This window comes from Labrus bergylta, chromosome 8 (genome assembly GCF_963930695.1).
Source record: "Labrus bergylta chromosome 8, fLabBer1.1, whole genome shotgun sequence".
Lineage (NCBI taxonomy): Eukaryota > Metazoa > Chordata > Actinopteri > Labriformes > Labridae > Labrus > Labrus bergylta.
This window is the reverse complement of record NC_089202.1, coordinates 13,002,410-13,024,094: the sequence shown is the minus strand read 5'-3', so window position 1 is coordinate 13,024,094 and position 21,685 is coordinate 13,002,410. Positions and strand designations below refer to the sequence as shown.

Here is a 21,685-nt window from a genome sequence, read left to right as displayed (position 1 = left end):
AGGTGTATGGCTTCACAAGCTATAGGTGTGGATTTTGGTTGTGTACCAGGAAACACAATCGCCTTGGAGGCACTTGCAGTCAGTTTCTATCCGAGTGCTTGTAGACAAGCAGCCAGTGTCAGGGCAGGGGAATGATCTACCTATCAAATACACTCTGCTGACCTTCAACTCTTCCGTTTATGGCCGCTTAACTGCTCCCTTCAACACAAGCTGTGAGTTTAAATCAAGCTTGACTGCGGGCTGAATAATGCAGAGACGATCAAGGGATAAACACACTGAGACGCTGCTTATTAAAAGGGTGTTTGATCAGAAAAAAAGAGTTTAATATTTCTCTTGCTTCTGGGGCTTTCTTACCTGCGAGAAGCACCTGCGGGATTCCTTCTCTGGACCAGAGCATCTGTAAACCTGTGGAGTTCCTCTTCCTCCATCCCTGCCTGATTCGTCCCCCAGGTGTTGGGTGTGCTGGTGCTGCAGCGGGTAGATGTTCCCTGCGGCTGGTACCTGGTGGTTGAAGCCTGGGTGGAGCTCCCTGTCTCTGTGCGTAACAGCAGAGCGATGGAGTGATGTGGAAAAAGGCGAGGCGGCAGGAGAGTTAGGGCGCAAGAGGGGAGAGATGGGAGGAGGCGGGGCGGTGACTGAGTGCCAGTTGAAGCGGTGACGGCTGGATGGGAGAGACAGCGATGGGGACGAGGAGCGGGAGATGGAGTGAAAGGGCGGGGTTCGCGGCCTGCTGTGCTCTGTGTGAGCCTGTGCGGGTCTAACAAAGTGGCGATGGGGGATGCTGGCTGTGGTCGTGGTCATTGTGGGGGGTTCCTCAGCAGCAGGTCCCTCAGTGATCTCCTCCTCCTCACTCCTCCTGGCCTCCCTGTCCTCTCTACTTCTCTTATTCTCCTCCTCCTCTCTCCTGTTCTCTGTGGTGTCTTCACGTGTGGAAAGTTCAGGTCCTGATGTTGCAACTGCAGTTCCATTAGCAGTGTGGCGAGCCTGCCGGTTAGGACGATGAAGAGGCAGAGAGAACGGGACTCTGCCGTACCCAAACTGACCCGGACGGATGTTGGAAGATCTGTATAAAAAGCATTGAGACAGAAATATTTACAGATGGGCGACAAAGGAAACACAGGCAGAGACATGGATAAGGAGAGAAACCATGGGGGAAAAAACAGCTTATGTTGGCTGTTGAACACGATTATAACCGATATGAAGCCAGCACTCTGTGGTGAGAGTAATGCAGTGTCTGTTTGTGTGACAAAAACCAGGAGTAATGATGTAATGACGCAGCAGATACCAGAGGCCCACATGGGCATAACTCAAGATACTGAAAGATCATAATTAACCCTCTCTAAGGTCTCAGCAAAGTCAGCACTTTACTGTAAATAACATCAACCGAATGCTTTCTCAACAGAGGAATCCACATGGCCTTTTTGTTGTGTGATCTCTTTGTTGCTAAGTCTGGGCTGTCTATGGTACATTTTAGCTTCTATTCTGCACTGAGGTTTCTGTGTTCAGATGTGGTGACTTTTCGCAGTTCATGCTGACTCTTTTGTTCTTCTGTTTATTCTAAACAAGCTGCTGTTGCTACTTACAGTGAGGTAAGACTCACTTCCTGTTAGATGGGGTCATTTTCCAGGAAAACATCGAATCTGAGTGCTAAGCAAAGCACATGTGGAAGTCTCCGTTGACTTTGAGTTGCTTAAATCAATGTCTCAGAATTAAAATAACATCTTTAGTAATTCATATTTTATGAGGCCAGTCATCACATTGATAATGTAATATTGACTGATTCTATTGGTATTACACACAAATAATGACTGATTGGGAAATTATTATACTGGTAAAATTTTGGGCAACTTAAAGAGTAAGGAAGGAAAAGTTTGAGATAGAAATTGACACAAAACTCTTCACAGCTTTTAATCGGGATGTCATTTTTCTTTGCCTATGCAGCTGTCCAAAGGTCTGGAAATTTCCACTTTTCAAGAACATTATTCATCCTAGTTGGCTTAAAATATATTGGAATTTTGAACATCCACATTTTTTCCTGACAATTGTTTGACTCGCTCTGCTTAGGATGATTGTGGGATCGATTCATAGCTCATCTGCCACAAATGAATGACATCTGTGCTGTCACATCTGCACAGACACTCTCTGCATATACAGTTATATATATATATATATTATGTGTGAGCTATAAATGCTTCATTTGCTTTGTCACACTCACCTCCTGGCTGGTAAACCCTCCCGATTGGGGGAGATCGACCTCCTGCTCCCGCCCCCTCCATTCCTGCCTGCTCCTGGATTGGTCGGTCTCCTGATGAGCCGTGCCGGGTGGTTGTAGCCGTGTGACGGAGGCTGATATGGCGATCGGTAAACTGACATGTGGTCTTGATTGGTTGGGGAGAACTCTGACTGGTAAAAAGGAGGTGATGGATTGTCCTGTCCCAGCACAGGAGCTCCTCCTCCTACTCCTCCTCCTCCATCGTTGGAATCCCGGAACAGCGACAAACCTGGGTTGAGATTGGTGGGGTTCGGTTGGGCATGATAAGATGGGCGTTGCCCAGGGTAACGAGGAGGGTAGTAGGGCCGCACAGGTGAGATGACTGGACCTCCAATGCCCCCAGGTACGTAGCCCGCCCAATTAGGTGTAGAGCGAGAGAGGGGAGGAGCTTGGGGAGGGGGAGGAGGTAAACACTTCCTGATCCTCTGTGACACGCCCACACCGCAGGTCTGAGAGCATTCAGACCACTCTCCCCAGATAGACCACACCCCCTCTATAGGCTCCGCCTCAAACACCTGTCTGGACCGTCTGCCTGTCACCTGTCAACCGCACACATAAACACAAATACATACACACAGATACATGAGAATTAGAGTATTATCAGGCAATGCTATCATTAAAGTTGTGGTTTACATCCACATCTGTTCAGCACAGTCTCATATAATACATGTAGAGAAAACTTTAAAGGAAATCCTTCTATCAATTCGTTTGGGATAAATCAATAGTTTCACCATTTCACCTTTACAATTCAATGACATATGTAGTTGTTAAAACATTTATTCAGAGGAGTACAGAATTATGATTGTGATTGGTCTTAAGGAAAATAAGAAGAATTGACACACACACACATTGTCTGAAACATTGTTATTGTTGAAACAGAGGCAATAATAAACCAACAATTTTGTGTTTTGTATGGCCAAATTGTGTTTTGCATTATTTTTTTAAAGAAAAAAACATACATCAACAACTAAATAACCTGCAAAAATACAAATTGTGACACATCAATACAATCTGACCAGATTTATTTTAATTAACTGTTGGCCAAGAAGAAACTCAAAAAAGGTTCCCAGAGGCTTCAGTGAAATCTTTTTTTTTATTTATAGGTCAATTCAACAGTTCAAAACCCAACATTTGTCATTCACTAAACATGTTTAATGAAGAAGGTAAGAACATGTTAACATCAGAGAGACTATGAACCTCTGGATTTTGGCTTAAGAATTCAATCAATCAATCAATTTATCAACATTTCAGCTCTGCTTATCTTGCTCCCTATTAAAGGCTATTTTTGTAGTAATTACCAAGAATCCGATGTGCTACATTTTCCCCATCACTACCTGTCAGACCCCCTGACAACTAAAGAGAGATTTTTAACAAAAGGTCATCTGTTCATTAGGTAAGCGCTCCATCATCACCACCTTTCAGCGCTTAGCGGTACAAGAAATCTGTGTGAAGCCACAACCTGTACCTATTCAACTTTGTCTTACTTTTTTTTGTTAACCTAGAACCACAATAAAGTACTGATCAAATCAAATGAAATATCTAAAAAAGGGTTTTTCTCTACTAAACTGTTTGGAGTCTTTAATTTAATCCAGCAGTTGGAGCCAGAAAAGCATGACAAAGAGTTTCACTTTGATGAACTTTGATTCAAACCATCGTCCTCTGTTTATTTTATACCAGTCTAAAACTCAGGGTGAATAAAAGTGGGTTAAATCAAGTTAAGCTTCTTAAAAAGTGCTTCTGAATTTCATGCCCGACTGCTCTACAGCTGACGGAAACTCTGCTGTAAAAAGAGGTGAAAACTGCCAGCCTTGGCAATATTTTAAAGTACTACTTAACTTAGCGAAGACTTTGCCATTGCAAAATCAGAAATCTCTGTGCCAACTTATTTCTTCACAGTTCACTGATGAGCTGCCGTCTTGTGAGTTTCCTCCCTTCTGAGTCCAACATAAAAAACCTGAACTCCTTGTAGTTCACAGGGGTTTAGAAGAGACCCAGTCACCTGCCAGCAGCTCATGAGCAGATGGATAAAATCAGCGGAGTGTAGTTAGTGTGAAAGCGCAGCAGAGAGGACAAGATTGTGGCTAATCTGGCCGTGCTTGTGTGTTTGTATGTTGGGAGAGCTTGTATGTTAGTGCCAGGCTTGGCTTTGATGTGTTCCTCTGCGGCTGAAGATAAATGTTTCTCTTCTCATGTCATAAGTGAAGCGTTGGCCTGGTTGGCACAGCAGAGGACATTAGAGCTGAACAAAAGTTTCCATTCAGAAAGAAGCAAAACATAAATCTGAGCTCCACTTCACTCCCTCTCTCGCTCTGAGTGTGTAAATGTGTTTGTACATGGGCAGAAATATGCAAGCAAACATACTGTACAAACTGTTTGGGACAGGTGTAAGCGGCAAACGTGTGTGCGCCTGATTAAAAAAAGTTCCTTTCTCTTGCTAAGCTGACCAGATTTTATGGGGAGACAAAGAAACAGAAAGGGGTGAAATGAGGGAGGGAGGGGGGTGTTGAGTCAGGCAGGCCTTAATGACTCTGAGTGTGTGTGTGTGTGTGTGTGTGTGTGTGTGTGTGTGTGTGTGTGTGTGTGTGTGTGTGTGTGTGTGTGTGTGTGTGTGTGTGTGTGTGTGTGTGTGTGTGTGTGTGTGTGTGTGTGTGTGTGTGAGGTGTGGTCTGTCATACTTGGGGATATCAAACCCACAGCTGCCACATAATAACTGGGACCATTAATGAGCTGGGTGCAGTGACCTTTAGAGCTACTGGTTTAAACTCTGCCACACTGTCCCAGCAGACCTGTTCCCGCCTCGGACTGAAGCTGTGAATTCTGCCTCTGCTGTTATTTCATCCATTTAAACAAATGATCATACTGGTGTGATGTCCCTTTGAAGGTTAGGTTCCCATGTTGTTACACTCTGATTTAAAACAATTCCAACACATAGTTACGTACATTGAACTTTTTCCAGAGTTTTATACTTTCATTGTTTTTCTTTGTGCTGGGAGTTCTTGATCAAGGAAACTGATTCTACCTGAGATTTTGTCTTGAGAACAAGTTTATTGTGAGAAACACATTTTAGAACCTAAAATTCCTTTGGAAAGAAGTGTTTAAGTTACAGTAAGATAAAGGTTGTTCTACTAGATGTGAAGAAGTGTTTACTTCAATTACACTGGATTACAACCAAGAAAAGAGCTGAAATGCCTTGGCTCTATTGCAATCCCCCCCCCGCCCCTAACGATCAGCTTAGAATAATTTATTTCATGATTATATACAGATTTATCTTCATGTAAGTGCAGCTAATGATCAACTCTTAGATGTTGGTTACAGCTCTATTCTTGCTTCTCAACTTGCTATTCAAACTGTTAACAAAGACCACAGAAAGAAAAGGACATCTTGGCTGTACGTCTTTCACTGACAACCATTGGCTACACAGTTAGCAGAAATGACTGATATTTTGCCATCTTGGATGCAGTGGAAGAAAGTCTAGAAGGCAAATTTGACATATCATTCCCTTTAACGTTTTTCATTGAACACAAATCCTACAGTTAGGGAGACATTATCAGCCAATTGGAGTCATGTTTCTGGTCACCTGACAAACTTGAATCCAAAATGTTAGTATGTGCTCTTTTAGCGCTGATTTTGGTCTGTACCACTACAAAGAAATGGTAGGTATGTTTTTTTTTTCGCTATTTGTGTCTTTTTGCGATTTGGTCGCTATCAGGTAATGTAGAGTGTCATTATAGAGCTGTATCACTGAAGAACAGCTGATGTGATGTTTGACAAATAGGGGGTGAGAGGCCTGAAAGGGAACAAAAACACCTAAGGGTCTGACAGCTAAACAATGTGCCAAAAACAAACTTTAAAAGCAAGGGGAGCTGCACGCTCAGGTGATAATTCTCTGTGGACACATCTCTATCAGCAACCCCCTTTGACAATGCCATTTGAAACATGTCTATGTCACATGTGTTGCTTTAAAAAAACATCTATTACACCCAATTAAAGCTAAATTAATCTTTTAGATTGTATTAGATTATTAGAAAAATGCAAGGACACAATCATGAAAACACAGATGTTTTCATTAAAAGCCCCTCACAAAAGAATGTGGAAATCTATGATAAAAATTCTTTCTTAAGTTCAGCAGAAACTGATAGGAGGATTTGGCAGACTGGGTTGGTAAATTCAAGAGGCTGTTTTACAATTTTGAGGTGTTTTTTTTAGCCAAAACCTGTGATTTCTGAGACATCATGAACAGCAGGAACATTTAATGTGTCCAATAACTCTTTCAATCTTAATATGAGCCTTTAAAGACTGTCAGACTTAAAAACATGAATTTCCCCACCTTTCAGCCCTCTGTTGTCTGTGAATCTGGGTTTTAATGAGCAGATGACTCACCTTCTTCTTGGCAGCCTTGGTCACGGAGGTCGTGACCACCACAACGCCCCACAGCACATAGAGTCTGAGGAGAGAGGGACAGAGGCTGAAAGAAGTGGCAGATATACAGGATTTGAAACATCAGCAGGTTAAAAGAGGCATTTCATAGATGACATAGTAGTTCCATGACCTAAACCTTTAGTTTCTATATGCTGTGCGGACTCACACAGTCTTTCATTATTCCCTGTCTTGTGTGGATCAACTTTCTTCAACCCTTTCTCCCTAAATTGTTGAGTGAACAACCTATCAAATGTTCCAGTGACCTAACTGTACATGAGCGACCACTTATCCCACTTGCTTTCCCATTACAGGTGGTGTATGGGCTCTGGGGAGGACGAACAAAAGTTTCTTTTTTCCCTTCAGGGTTCACAGACAAGCATCTCAATCAATCTGAGAAAGCCTGGGAGGCCTTAACAAACTAATGGATTTTAACAGCAAGTACGTTTACCCTCCGCATGCCTCTCTCTGGGACCAAACACACCCTGAGGATGTGGTTTTAACACTCACACAAAAACCGCATTCGCAGGCACAATCAAACACAAAGTCATCTCGTATAGTTAGGGACTTTTTTTTATTTCATCTCTGATGTGGTTTATGGCGTGGGATGGTGTTGAGTGCTGTCTTTCATTTTGGGATTGACTCCTTAAATTTAACATGAAACCACTTTGGGAAACATAAAACACAACCACGGAGTGTGCAGTGCAAACGCTGCAAAAAGTGTTTTCATCCTAACTCGGTGCTTAAAAGTGTTGTTTTTCCCTCTCAAGGTGAAAGATTTCAGATAAAAGGCCTTGTATTGAAGGAAATTTAAATTTTCTTGTGCAGTCTGTACTTGTTAATCTCGGAAATCTCTATAAAACCACCAAGACAAGTGCATATATAGGAAACAAGTGGAATATCATTTCTTCATCTGCCAAGAAAAATAGCATCAACAGGACTCTAAACACTCTGCTAAGATGGACATTTCAGCGCCCACCACGAGAACCAAACCATCACCACAACCATCAGTCCGCAGCCCACATGTAGCCAGAATAATTGCTGCCTTCTTCCCACTGTGGTGCACCGCCGTGGTCTCTGGAAGCTTCACCACACCAGTCTAAATAACTAGCCCGAAAAACACAGACAAAGGTCCCGCACAGTCCGACACAACAGAGCCGCTCAGGCCGAAGTAACGACCCCCTACCCGGGTCCACGTTTCCCCTGGCCGCTACAGTGGCACATTGTAGAATAAACTCAGAGCTGCGAGGACAGAGAGAGGAGAGGATAGAGAGAGCTAAGAGAAAACTCACTAAAACTGCCCTGGGGAGAGGGAGAGAGAAGGAACACTTCAAACCCAGATGCCGTCGGTTAAATTCCGATCATATATCTCGCATAGCGCTTTTGCGCAAGGAGAAAGCGTCGTGCGTAAAAGCCAAAAAGTTCGGGGGAAAAAAACTTTTTTGAAACTTCAGCAACCATACCAGCTGAAATGAAATAAGGATGCGAACATCCACATGTGTGTGTGTGTGTGTGTGTGTGTGTGTGTGTGTGTGTGTGTGTGTGTGTGTGTGTGTTGTGTTCAACCTAGGCTGAGAGAAGCAGCAGGTTGCAAGTCAGATTTTACCTGAATAGTAAACTGAGCCGCATGCTCCTCCAAGAAAAGTCTCCAACAACAAGTCTCCAACTCAGCTGCTATTCACCGCGATTGATTATCAGTCCAGTGTAGTGTTTGGTTTGTGGTCCGTTCCGGTCTGCGCAGTGCTGAAAGAAACGTGAAGTCTTGCTGAAGGATTCTTCAGCCTTACTCTCTCTCTCTCTCTTTCTCTCTCTCTCTGTCCCCTTCCTCCTGTCACAGTCACTCCCCGTGATTTTTGGAGAGTGGGAAGGGTTCCTTTTTTTTTTTCTCTCCTTCTTTCAGTCCGTTCACTCGACAACTTTTTTTTTTTTGCTGGATCCTTATTATAAACTGGTGTGACGCCTGGCAGCCAGGGGGCCAAGGGGAGAGAGAGCGAAAGGGGGGAGACAGGAGACACAAAATGGACAGATTACACAACTCTCTCTCTTTTTCACATGCATACACTCCCACTGAAGCTCTCTCTCTCTCACACTCACACACACACACACACACACACACACACACACACACACGCAACACTATAGGCCCTGACTAAGCTATAATAACTCTCAGAGCCGCTTTCCTTAGTTGCACAATCCAACATAAGAATGCTCCATTGTACTGGGTCACACTGATCAGTAGTAATGATCTGCTCATTGTCGGAAACAGTCCTGAGCTGGCAGCATCTGCAGCAGGGACACTTTGTTGGGGAAGTGCACGGCTTTATGGGGCTCACCATTGTGCCAATACAAACTGTAATTGTTCTGCAGCAAAGTGGGAAAGAGTTATTTTAAAATCTGTACCCCGTGAAATATGGCTGTGGTCTTAGTGGCAGCATGTTGTGTTGCAAAAGTTACATTTGAGTGTTACAGGGATAGTTCTGTTTTCTCAACAGTTAACCACTTTAAAAGAGCTCAGATAACTACACCCAAGAGAAATGACACTTCTGAACAGGAATTAGGAGTCTATGTGTGTACTATATATGTGTGTTAATGTGTTTGTGGAATCTTCTTTGTGGTTTAAAGCAGATGTGAAAACTGTCGGGTGTAGTTGGTTTTTACCCACCATCTAATTCCAGTCGTTCAGTGCAGTTTTAGTCAGACCAAACACGGCCCACAGGGGACAGTTGGGGGTAAAAAGTGACACAGAGGTGGAAAAGGAAAACAGAAAAGTGTTTTCTTCCAGGATAAAGAGCTTCGTAGAGGCAGATGTGTTGTGTTTTAGCGGGAAGACTCATGGTGGAATGTAAACTAAGCATTTACAAACTGTCCTAAATCTGTTTCGTTTTCTTCTGTAATCAGAGTTTTTTTATTTTAAATGCAATATAGGCAAACAAGGAATCGTTCTCAGACTATTTGTCAGAAATGTTGTGTATTGATGTGTTAAAGTTCAACAACTTGTCTGGTTGATTGATTGTTTTGCTGTGCTGATTCCTCAACTCAGTTATAAGTGTAATAAAAAAAAATCGTAAATTTCAAGCTCTGAATATTTTGAGTAGAATAAACATTAGACTTTTTGGTTTTCGACTCTTTGTTGTGTTGCTTCAAATGTATGTTCTAAATTCTGGATCTGGTTTGTGTTAGGCAGTGGTGTCTTTGAACCCGGGAGGATTGGGCACAGTTGTGTGCATGACAACTAATAAAAAACATCATCTTCATTGAGAGGGGATGATTTGTGAAGACATGAGCAGAATACGATTAAAAAAAAAAGATGATTTTTAAATATATGATAGGGGGAAGGAGGGGCCGTAATGTGAAACTTAGGACTTTGTTTACTATGATCCTCTGTGAGATCCGATCTCAGCTCATCAACATAACAACACCGCCACAGTCGGTCGCTCTTATTGAGGGACTTTTCTGATCCTTCTTGAACCTTATTAACATTTCCCACCCTGAGCAGAGTCTGTGAGAGGAGAGGAGAGGAAAGGCCTGATGGTGGAAACGTGAGAGAGTGACTTGAGTGGAACAGAGAGTGGGCACGCAGTGAGTTACGGTCACACACAAATTAACACACACCCGGGGGTTTTGAGATGTCCCAGGGCCAGGCTGCTGCTTTTCTTGGACAGGCATCCTACAACATGGATGCATCGAGGATGACGGAGATTAGCGACTTCAAAAGGCAACAACTGAGGACTTAAACCACATAACAGAGCGGGTTTAAGATCTGATCTGTCAAAATAAAAAACTTAATGTATAAGGCGTACTGAGGATGACGAGGGTGGATTCCAGAGTTTGGTGCACATGCATAGACACAAATGCTTTCGCTCAGTGTGTGTGTATTTAGTGTGTGATTAGTGTAATGGATATCTCTGTACTTTTAAGCAGCATGTCTATCAGTAACTACAATTAGCCAGAGGTCATTGCCATGGCCACCAGTGGTCCGTGACCACTTATAGCCCTCTGCTCCCCTCCTCCCCCTTACTCTCTCTGTTTCTTTGGATCCCTGAGAAGCAATAACATAAGTGTTGGTCTGTCGGCATGCACCACCAACCACACAACCCTGATAAGCAAAATGTCAGTATCAACTAGTCGCCACAACACACAGAAGCCGTGGAGGTCCAAATGTAGCTGTTATTTGTCACGGTTGGCTGATCTGAGTAATGGCGTTGTATATCAGAGGAGCACGGCCTGTGGGAGTGATATATTACCCAAAATACTTCTTGCATGTACACACACCCTGCCTCCAGAAAACACAAACACACCCCAGCCTTGGGGCTCAGACACAGTAGGTGAAAAATCTCCTGAACAGTTAAATGAGGGCTCCAGGCTTCCGGCAGGGATCTGCAGAAGCCGACACAGAAGGGTCCCAGTGCTAAGACCTGTTTGATGTTTATCATTAACTATTTGAGACCACAGGCCAGCGTATCTCTTGTTTGTGTTAATCTGCTGTAGTAATCACATGATGAAAGCATAGATAAAACTCACTCACAGACAGAAAGAAGAGTCAGGGGTGAAACGTGTAGGAGGTGTTGTCATCTCGGAATGTCGATAAGGTTGTCATCTGGTTGTTCAGATACTTTGGTCCAGACTGAAATAACTCAACAACCCTGGGATTAAACTTGCAGCATTCTGTGGTCGCTCTTGAGCTCCAGAAGATGAAGGGAACATGCCTCTGAGATCCCCTCAATTTCCCTCTACAACCACCAGCACGTTTCAGTTTAGTTTTTTAATGAGTTTATAGTATTGTCGTACAATTTGTAAATGTCTTAATTCACTGTGTCCAGAGAATATACCCTATAATAATGTATGATTCCTTGAATTTGAATCTTGCACCAGCAGCTGGTCAAAGTTTTCACATATGCAGTAAAATGTCTCCACATCCACTGGATGGACTGGCGCAGTATTTGGTCCACACAATCATTGTTCCCAGAGGATAAAGCCAGAATTCTGGCTTGTCATCAAGCACCATCATCTTGTAAAAGTTTGATTTGGATGGTTTGGTTGGTATCTTTAGGCCCATAGCCCTCTGGGCTGGACATTGTGGACCCTAAGGGTCATGTGGTAGGTTTTTTATCTCATCAGTAGGGCATAAGTACTGGGGTGAGGGCAAAATAGAGTATGATGGGGGGTTTCTTTACTGATCACTTTTCCTTTTAATTAGGGCAAAAGTATCTTGTGTTTATTTTAAAAGACATTTGCTTCACTGTTATTTTTTTACTTGTACTAATCCCTATTTACAAATTCAACATTAAAAATGAAACATATGTAGGCATGAGACCAGGTTTTGGTGTTGGAAGGGTTCTGGTTCTTGTTTGCAACCGCTGTTGCAATTGTAGGAAAACAGTGTGTGGAGAGCCAAATGCGTGGAACGCAATCCGCCATCATTTGATAACACCAACTCCATTCTTGCTTCTTAAATTTTAAATCGGACCGCAAACAAAGACAACGTACAAGTTGGAAGGTGCTTGCCACTGGCTACGCGAGATTGTGTTTGAACAACTTGTGAAACTTTATATTTTTTTCCCCCTCTCTGCTTGGAACCTGCCTGCCAGCAGGAATGGGATTAACAAATGAGCTTCCTTACCCATTACTGTCTTTCCTAAGTGGGTTCATAGAAACATTGCCAACTTTCTTTGAAGAAGCTTTACTACAGCTCTGGTCTTGTGGGAAAACTGCAGCTCACAACATAACTGGTGGGAACACCTGTAAAACCCAACTACAAATTACACAGATATCTGTAGTCCTGTAAATATGAATTGGCTAACTAGTTCTCAAGGATAGTTCTAAATTTAAGTTAAGAAGGGTTTTACATTTACAGATACATTTCTCTGTTTCTGTGTAGTCAGTCAGCTGGCTCTAGCACATCATAAAAGTGTGTGAGCACATGCCTTTCTGAATGTCTTCACACTTTGCCTGTGCATGTTTGAAGACTTACTGATGCAGAAGTATGTTTCAGACTTTAGGCAGAAGCATGTAGTTCTATATATTTAGCACATGAAGGTGTCACATATTGATTTGGACAGCATGAAATCCAAGCTAGCCATACATTGAGATGTAAAAAGCCATGGAATTATCTCAGAAGCGGCACCTTACTCAACTGACCCAACACACAGACAGAGCAGTAGAGAGGGGAGTGCAGGGAGCCTGACAGACGGGACACAAAGGGAGCGAGAAGAAAGGCCACAGCAGAAAGGGGATGAAAGGGAATGTGGGAGAAAGAGGTAATGGCAGATTAGACGGGAACTGAGAGAGTGTAAAGGAGAGTGAAAGAGAAGGAACGCAAAAAAGGGGGAGCGATTTGTCTGGCTCAGATGGAGTCAATATTTGCTCCATTCCACCGATCCTGTGCCAGGGTCCGGATCAAAGCAGGGCGTGTGTGCTGTGAAAACGGCTGACATCTTTACAGTCTGGTCTGGACGTGGCTGAGAAATACCTTCTCAATAAAAGCACTTTAGTCTGAAGTTCGGTGAAACTGTAAGCACGTTGATGTACTTCATGTCGGATGATCATTACTGAGAAGTAAGAAAAACGAAGGTTCAGAAAGGGTAAACTTGGGTGATAAGAGGATCGATGGGTGGAGCTTTCTAATGAGGAGTTACAGTCGTCACAGGCGAGACGAGGACATGTGAGGGAGCGAGAGAGGTCGGCTCAGTTGGACCCTAATTGGCTGACAAAACTGCTGAAATAACCTTGTTCCAATTATTCACACAAAGAGCAATTGTTGCCCATTCAGACGAGCCACTGGGCCAAAAATATACACAAAATAACAACAACAAACAACAGGGTTTATGTATGTATGAATGGGGTTGAATGGTATAGTTTGGCACATGGAAGACACATTTGGCACAGAAGACACTAAAATAATGGACAGAATTGAGCAATGCAGCTGGGTAATAAGTACTTTGGTATGTTTATGGTCAATTGGTTATACACTGCTGTGTGTTGAATCACAGCCTGCCTCTCAATTAACCGCCGCTGATATGAATTCCTGTCCTGTTCAGTCATAGAGATCTCAGCCGGTGATGACAGATCTGTCAGCCACCTGAAATGTTTGTGTTGCTTTTAGACTGTAAATGTGTCTAAACTGTAGCTCTGTGGGATTTGTGAGGCTGTGAATCTTTGTGTAAAAAGAACCAGACAGTTCAATTGGTTTACAAAAGCATTGGACAAATTTATATTTTGGCAAAATGGTTCTTGTCAAAATATTTCAGGGCATAAATAAAGTTTACAAAGACCATGAATGCAACAAATGGTATGACGCTCAACTTAGGAAGAGGATATTCCTGCACAGTTGCTCAAATGCCACAAAAAGTTTATATTCCATCACAACTTTTCTACCAGAAACCTTCTTCAGGTGATACATTTTGAACAAAAAATCAGAAGGTATCACCTGTAGAAGGCATCTGGTTGACACATTGTGATTGTGATGGAATAAATTATTTTTTTGTGGCATTTAAGCAACTGGCATATCTTCTTCCTCAGTCTGCTGTTTTTGCCTTGCACTGCACCTATGGGCGTATATCTACCTTTTTCTATGATGCTCAACTTACCAAACCAACAACTTCAAAAACATTTCACTTTGAGCTGCAAATGTCAGGCTGCTGGTAGATCTACATGGAAAGTTATTAGGCCTATTTTTTCTTGGAATCATCAATGCTGCAATATCCATCCATTAGTCATCAAAACTTCCCCTTTAAAACATTCATATCACCTGTATGTGTGTACAAGATGAAATATCAGGGGATAACCAAATTCAGGATTCCCCTTCAGTTACCATGACTGTTTGTGATGGTCTTGCCAGTTTGTGAGACATTTCAAGAAAATATCAGTCCTTTGATAATCACTATCATACAAGCATTTTAAGACTCAAAAGATACAGACCCAAAAAGAATGGATAAAATCAAAGCAGTGAATGCCATTATATCTCAATGTCTAGTGTTTAGTTTAGTTTGGGTTGATCTCCAAAAGATATTGTGTGATACACTTCCAGTAATGCGACTACCCTTAGTGCGCACTGCTTTCTAACTCCACAAAAACCTGACATAGTTTGTTGCTGTTCGTTTACGCTTTAGAAAACGACAGAGCCAGAGAAGTATTTATCTGTTTTCTGTTTGATCTTTTTTCATGATGACTGAGCTGAACTTTATGTACGGTCGGTGGATTGCCCCTTTAACACCTGAAAGTAGCTCTCTTGAACCTTAATATTAAAAAGAAACAGCCATTCAAAAGGTACATTCTGTTGATTCAGCTATGAAAATCCTTCCCATAATGTGTAACAATGTGGCAGACCCAGGCCAGAATACACCTTAAGCCCAAAACCACTGTCATGTGAAGGGGGCCCTTCATCACAACAGAGATGCAATACTGGACAATAATGCAGAACTCTAAGGGAGGCCCCCAACTAATTAGCATTTAATCAAATTAGTGAATAACAAATGAAACATGGTGAACTTGGGGATGTAGGGCCTCTCTGCATTTTTGGCTGTGGGCCAGCGGACTGCCATGCTTGAGTTGTAATCCAACCTTTATGAAAAACAATTGTCCCTAAATATTATCTGAGGTCTGAGCGCTATGAGAAGCATGCTCTACATTTCACATTCTGGAAGAACAAGGAATGATTACAATATCCCAGAAAATAATCATTAAGCGGGCATTAAGGAAAAAGTATTTCGTAAAATATGCGTATTTGCTTTTGTTAGGACTGTTCGAGGAGAAGATCAATACCATGCCTTTATTTGAATTACCAATAAAATGTAACATGAAAGGACAACTTGTTAACAGTTACTGGATTTTTGGGACATTTTTCATTCTATGCCAAGCAACATCAAAAAAACCCATGTATGCAAAACTCCCAGAATGTTCTGCTGGTTGTGTTGAAAAGTTTTGCAACTTTGTTCCCTTTCATACATATTCAAGGGTAAAGATACTTAAAATAAATTATTGTTTTGACAATAAACTCCTAAAAGATTTCAAACATGCCTAAGTCACTTATTTAGCTGTGCACCTCCCGTTCTTTAGCCCTTCATGAACTGACCAGTCCGTCTCCCCTTCCTTCGTCAGGTTTAAGTTACACTACGCACCAGAAGCAGGAATCCAAAAAAACAACCTGAGGTCAAAGCCTTGGGTCAGCTTCTCCTCCTCTTACTCCCCAAGGCTACATTAGTTTCCACACAGCGTACTGAGAAGAGGGAAGGGAGTCAAATTGTGTTGAACATTCACTGAATATAAATATGGGCAGTAGATCATGCAGGGAGGAATTCTGAGTTAACACCTTCTGGTGAAAAAAAGAGGTTTGGACTGAAATACAGCTAAAGCATCGCATACCATGAATACAATCGTTGAAAACATCTAGTCTGAAGAAAAACAACTGTTTGTGTGGTGCAACTATCCTCAAAATATCACAATATTCAGAATTCACTAACATCTGACTTGTATAAATCACCTCTTGCATGTATGAGTTACCTCGTTTAAATGGTAACCTTGCAAAAAAACCTGGAACTTTTTGAGTCTAGACACCTATACTATCTTCACATTTTCTGTCAGGTTCCCACCATTTCTTTGGTTTGCCTCTGTTCTTTTGCCTTCTGCATGATTTTAACAGCACATGCAGCAGTATGGGATATCAGAGCATGGGCGTCGTCCACATGGGTTGGCACAAAGTCATGCAAGTAAATTTAAAACTGATGCTTGCCTCGTCAAGCCTTCCTTTTCTTCACTCCACTCACCATTGACAAAAAATTGAAGAATTTACACCGAGCAGCAAATGCAAATGTTTGTAAATTTACAGAGAGCTTTGGTGTATTCACCTCAATCCCTAAAGTGGTCTGAGAGTCAACATGACCTCTGACCTTCCTCTGAACCCATAAACTCCTCCCTCCTGAGAACGATTCAACAGGTTGGCTAGAACAATAAACTGAATGCCTCTGTCACACTGAGGCTGTTGATTGGAAGAAGCTTCTCTCTCTGTGGCCTCAGTCTGCTCCCTCTTCTCTCTCTCTCGAGGTAACCCGGCTCTCATGAGAGCACGATAGGAAATCAGGTCAGCAGTGTGTGGAGCATAGCAGACATACTTGGGAGCATACTGGGGCCAGGCAGAGACTGTACACCACTGTGAAGAGTTATAACTTATCTGTGTGTCTTTGTGAGTGGGACTTCACACAGCACAGCCACCAGCTCAGCATGCTGGAACATCTATCGCTTTTAAGTTCATCTAAAGCTGAGTGCAAGCACACATCAGAATCAAAGGTGAATCACTGCTTACATGTGGATTTAAAGTGGAGACTTTTAGGCGGTCCAAAAGAGCAGCCAGATCAAATAAGAAACAACATGCCCAAAAACTCTTTGTATAAACGGAGAGTTTGGGCTGAGCTGAGAGGAGTTACTGGACCTAGTAGAGTGAGGGGAAACAGGAAAGTAGAGAAGACGAGGGAGTTGGCGGGTGGTAATAAGAGCTGAGCAGGGCCAGGCAGTGCGGGTGGGCTGAGGTTTTGGGGTCGAAGAAGAAAGCTTTCTGACAGCTTCATTCCGCATCAAAGAAGGACGTTTTTTTGTGTGATTGTTGCCTGGTGCTGTAAACAAGCAAATGAGCCCCCGCCCACCTGCAGAGAGCTGTGTTGTGAGCTCTTACTGTAGGTGCGTTTAAGTGCTGTCCTGCTGTTGAATATTTGCATGAAAAACAGTTACCCCTGGCACACCTGTGGAACAGAGCAAACAGCCCACATGATTCCCTCAGGTGGTCATTTACGAGCTCCTGTCCAAACATTATTGGCCTCGACGCATGCATTCAGAGTCGGACTTTTGAAGCCTTAAAATTGGAGGGAAAAGAGTGTACTATTACTCTTTTTAAGTCCAAATCAGTGTGTGTGTGTGTGTGTGTGTGTGTGTGTGTGCGTGTGTGTGTGTTTAGGTGAGGTCAGTGCAGGGTCTTGACCGTGGTTTCTCTGTCACTGTTTGGCACTGAGCCCCACAGACCTCCTGTTATTGTTTTCGGTGGCTTTACTTTCTCGGACTGCCTTGGCACTGATCACATTTCTCTCTCTCTGCATACACACATTTTTGCCCATACTCTAAAACACACATTAAAGGCACCAACACACACACAAACACACATGGGGGTTATTTATAATAGGGTGGAAGGGCGACGCAGCCCAGCCTCACAGGGCCTATTTTGGGAAGGTTGAGCCTTCAATCAGTCAGGCTGACAGTTTCTCTGTGATACCAGGAGAACAATACAGAGCAGCCTGTTTATCTTCCTGCGGCCAGTCTGCTCGGCTCTGCCTTCCCCCGTGGGTCACCGTCCCCCTGCCTCCCTCTGGGAAAAACTGGACTTCCAGGACAGCAGTGATTACGAAATCGCTCACTTAACAATAACTATCAGGCTCCAAAAATATGTTGGTAAAAGGAAATATTTCTGCCAATTTAATGCTACGTTTGTCATTGTAGTTTAAACGTAAAGCCCCTGAAAACCCTAAAACATCAGAGTCCCCCCCCCCAAATTCTGCCCTTGTTAACTAAACAAGCATAGATCAACTATATTGAATATTTATTAATTGAAATATTTCTTTATGGAAAAACTATTAACATTTTCTAGTAAGATCTTCTTCAAATCTGCCAATGTCAAAAAATGATAAAGTCCTTACTAGTGTTGTAGTCAAGACCACACTAACAGAGACCAGGACATATCGAACCCGAAACCAGAGTGTGTCAAGACCACAAAGACAATTAGGGATCGAGACCTAGTCAAGACCAAGACCAAGACCAAGGTAGGACGAGACAGAGACAAGACCAACACCATATATATCACTGTAAAATGATCATCTTGTGTGTAGGGGGCGTATCACTCACTGAGGCCGTACCATCAGGAAGGTGTTAGGGTCTTGTGAGTGATACGCGATTTCAAATCTGGAGTCCGCCCAGTCTGAGACTGAGACCTTCGTGAAGGTTTCGAGTACTGCAATACTAGTCCACACATCCTAATACTGCTTTTCTCTTTCAGGGTTGTAGTGGTCTGGAGCTGATTCCAGCTGGCAAAAGGCAGGGTACATTCTGGACATGTTTAATGTTAAAGTATAGAATAAAATGAGTGTGTTTTTAGGTTTTGGTTGATTGATTGAACAACTTAAAGGCATTTGAGGACAAAGACTTGAGCATTCACCTCTATTTTTTTGACATTTGAAAGATAAGACTATGAATGAGGACAATCTGATTTAAATGTTGGTACATCCTGATGGTACATCAAATATGCTGCATCGCCTTCTCCAACCATTACTCAAGAGTAAGAAGAGCTCAATGAAGAACATAAATAAATACAGAAACTATCTCTCTTAAAGAAATAAAACTGTCACAGAAACTAGTTCATGTTAAAGTATCACTAAAGTAAAGGGGCAGTAAGGGCCTTTCAATGTTTATTAGACGGACTGTTCTTCATACTGTTCCCATGAGGACCTACTTCTCTCTCATGATGTAGATATTCATCTATCCCTCCTTCAATAAACTCTCTTTATTGTCTTACTATGTACCTTCAGGAAAAAAAACTTTTTAGCCGCCCCAACAGCAGCTTTCTTTTTTTGGTAACCCCCTTTAGCTAAAAATAATTTCCTATGAACTCTGTGCGACTCCAGCACAGCAGTTGAATGAAGGATTGCTTTGTGTGTGTGTGGGTGTGTTTGTGTGTGTGTTTGTTCCCATGTGTGTGTTTGTAGTCAAAGAAAAGATAGTAGGCATAGAGAGTGGGAAGCACAGAAGGCTCAGGGTGCCTGACTTTGTTATCTATAAAGTAAAGATGGTAGTGTTTACTGGAGCTAATGGTCTATGTCATCACTACGCAACAACTGTGCAATGCTGGCTGGTCGCTGGGCTGTCTGGGCCACATTTTATCTTCTTATTTAAAACAAGTCCGATGGCAGAATTAGAGCTCAGGCTGGCATCAAGTTGTGCTATAAATACTTTACATGGTATGATATCAAGAATACATTTAGAGGACTGTATTTTTACAACATCATATTCTTAATAGAAATTCAGAGAAAACATACTTTCTTACATCTCTGGAGAACAATTTCAATGTGACTATTATCCCACCGACAGTCGTTCAGTTGTGCAGGAATTCTAAAGTAATGTGAACTCTTGTTTATGCACATAGATGCTGCTGTTTAATGTTTTTCTACGCTAGCGTTATGCCTCCTGGGAATATCTGTCCAGCAATTTTAGGCATTCCATTACTTCGATCAGGGCTGACATAGCTTAAGAATAGCTACGGGATGTGTTGCACTGATATTTTGTAAAAACATTGATGCTACAAAATGATCAATGTTTCTTACTTTGGTGACCACACAGTCTTTTTATTTTTATTTTAAACACCAACAGCAGGTTGACATTTTTACTTCACAGCTAACTGTTATTTAAGCATCTTTTAGGATAACTCTTAACTTTTCCCTTTCCTTCTTATCATAAGATAGGATAACAAAGGTCCTACTTGGTTCAGGATGAGATACTTTAAATACAACACTTGCCAACTAAGCCGTAGGTGTACAGCTATGGTTAGTGCTAACTATAAAATACGAGCTAGTTAACATGCTAAAGTAACTAAGATGGTAAACGCATGTTAAACTAATAAATATCGCCTAAACATCAGCATGGTAGCATTAGCATACCACTCTGAGCATGTTAGCTTGATCCTTTCAGTGTTCTTAAGAGGAGAGTGGAAAGTAATCGTATGTTCTCTTCCATCGTGAGAGGTTTGTTAGCGCTACCTCTGGTATTCAGATTCTAAAAGAACAAATGAGTTCTATCTTTAAAATGCAGTTTGAATTACATTATTATATCAAGCTAGAAATGTAAGGGTGTGAGTTTGAATCTAAAAACTAGTAGGCCACAAGCTGAGGCTAAAGTCCTTGAAGCGGGAAGCCTTTCGTTGACTCTCTTTCAGTGCATGGCCTTGAGGAACAGCCCTTGTATTTAATTGCCAAACTGTACGAGCATGAAGGCTCATACAGCCTGATAAAGATCTTAAAACTCACGCTTGTTCAATTATTCAACACTTTCCCCCTCTGCCTCCCTTTCATAAGGGTGTTGGTTGAAATCCTATTTATCTTGAAACAGATGTCAAACACAAACCGGTATGCTTCAATGAGAAGAGAAAATACCATTTTTTTTTTATTTGGGTGAACTGACCCTTCATCACCAAACTGTGGAGCCTCTGGTTTCTCCCTTTTTTAGCCTGTCAAGAAGCAGGATTTCCAGTTGCATTTCTTCTACACTAAAGCTCCTTGGAGAACTAACGCGTGGTTTGAAAGATAGACATTCAGTTTTTGTCTGTCAATTCTGAACTTGACTAAGAACGATTCATTGAACTCCGATTCACCCTTTTTCTGGTGTATAGCAGGCTCTCCCATGAACCTGCCTCACCTTTCCTCTTTAGCATACTTGATGATCTGTTAGAACTAAACACACACTCAATTCCACCTGTTTCACAACGTGCTTTGTTGAATTGCTTGCTTTAGTCCAGTCTTACAGAGCAGACGCCTACCTCTCTCCCTCGCCCTGTGTCTGTGTTTTGACTGATGTCTTTTCCATCCCGCTGCCCTCTCTCAATTAAAAAGAAAAAATGTCAAATCCTTTTGACCCGTACCTTGACTCGGCTGTTTCCACAAAACACACATGAAAACACACATCCCTGTCACGCCTGTTCCCTCTCCTATTTTAGTCAAATCCCCCTCCGTATCCTCCCTTTCTTCCAGGCTTTTAAAGGTATGCCTGGTTTCCTAATCTGACATCATGACACACACTTACGTAAGCTGGAGCTTCACATATTTAAAGGGTTTAAGCGAACAAATTGCATCTGTAGCTGTGTAATGCTGATAATAGATGGATAATGATCTTAAAATAGCCTCATATCCCCACCCTGTACTTTTAAGGACACAGAATTATCCGCTAATCCCGTTAATGCACAAATCAACAAGTAAG

At 42.2% G+C, this 21,685-nt stretch overlaps 1 protein-coding gene across 2 annotated transcripts in view; it reads right to left on the bottom strand.

Annotated features, from left to right (window-relative positions):
* The window catches only part of adamtsl4 (ADAMTS-like 4), a 36,232-nt gene extending 27,602 nt beyond the window's left edge, over nucleotides 1-8,630 (bottom strand). Inside the window, exons 1-4 of one of the 2 annotated variants that reach the window (XM_029277931.2) lie at nucleotides 8,295-8,630; nucleotides 6,653-6,716; nucleotides 2,216-2,811; nucleotides 355-1,063 (exon numbers count right to left, since the gene is read on the bottom strand). In XM_029277931.2, coding sequence (XP_029133764.2) covers nucleotides 355-1,063; nucleotides 2,216-2,811; nucleotides 6,653-6,716; nucleotides 8,295-8,317 — 1,392 coding nt within the window. In that variant the 5' untranslated portion in view covers nucleotides 8,318-8,630. The remainder of the gene's footprint in view (nucleotides 1-354; nucleotides 1,064-2,215; nucleotides 2,812-6,652; nucleotides 6,717-8,294) is intronic. The other variant, XM_020637189.3, reaches the window with a different exon arrangement.
* Between the last annotated feature and the right edge of the window lie 13,055 nt (nucleotides 8,631-21,685).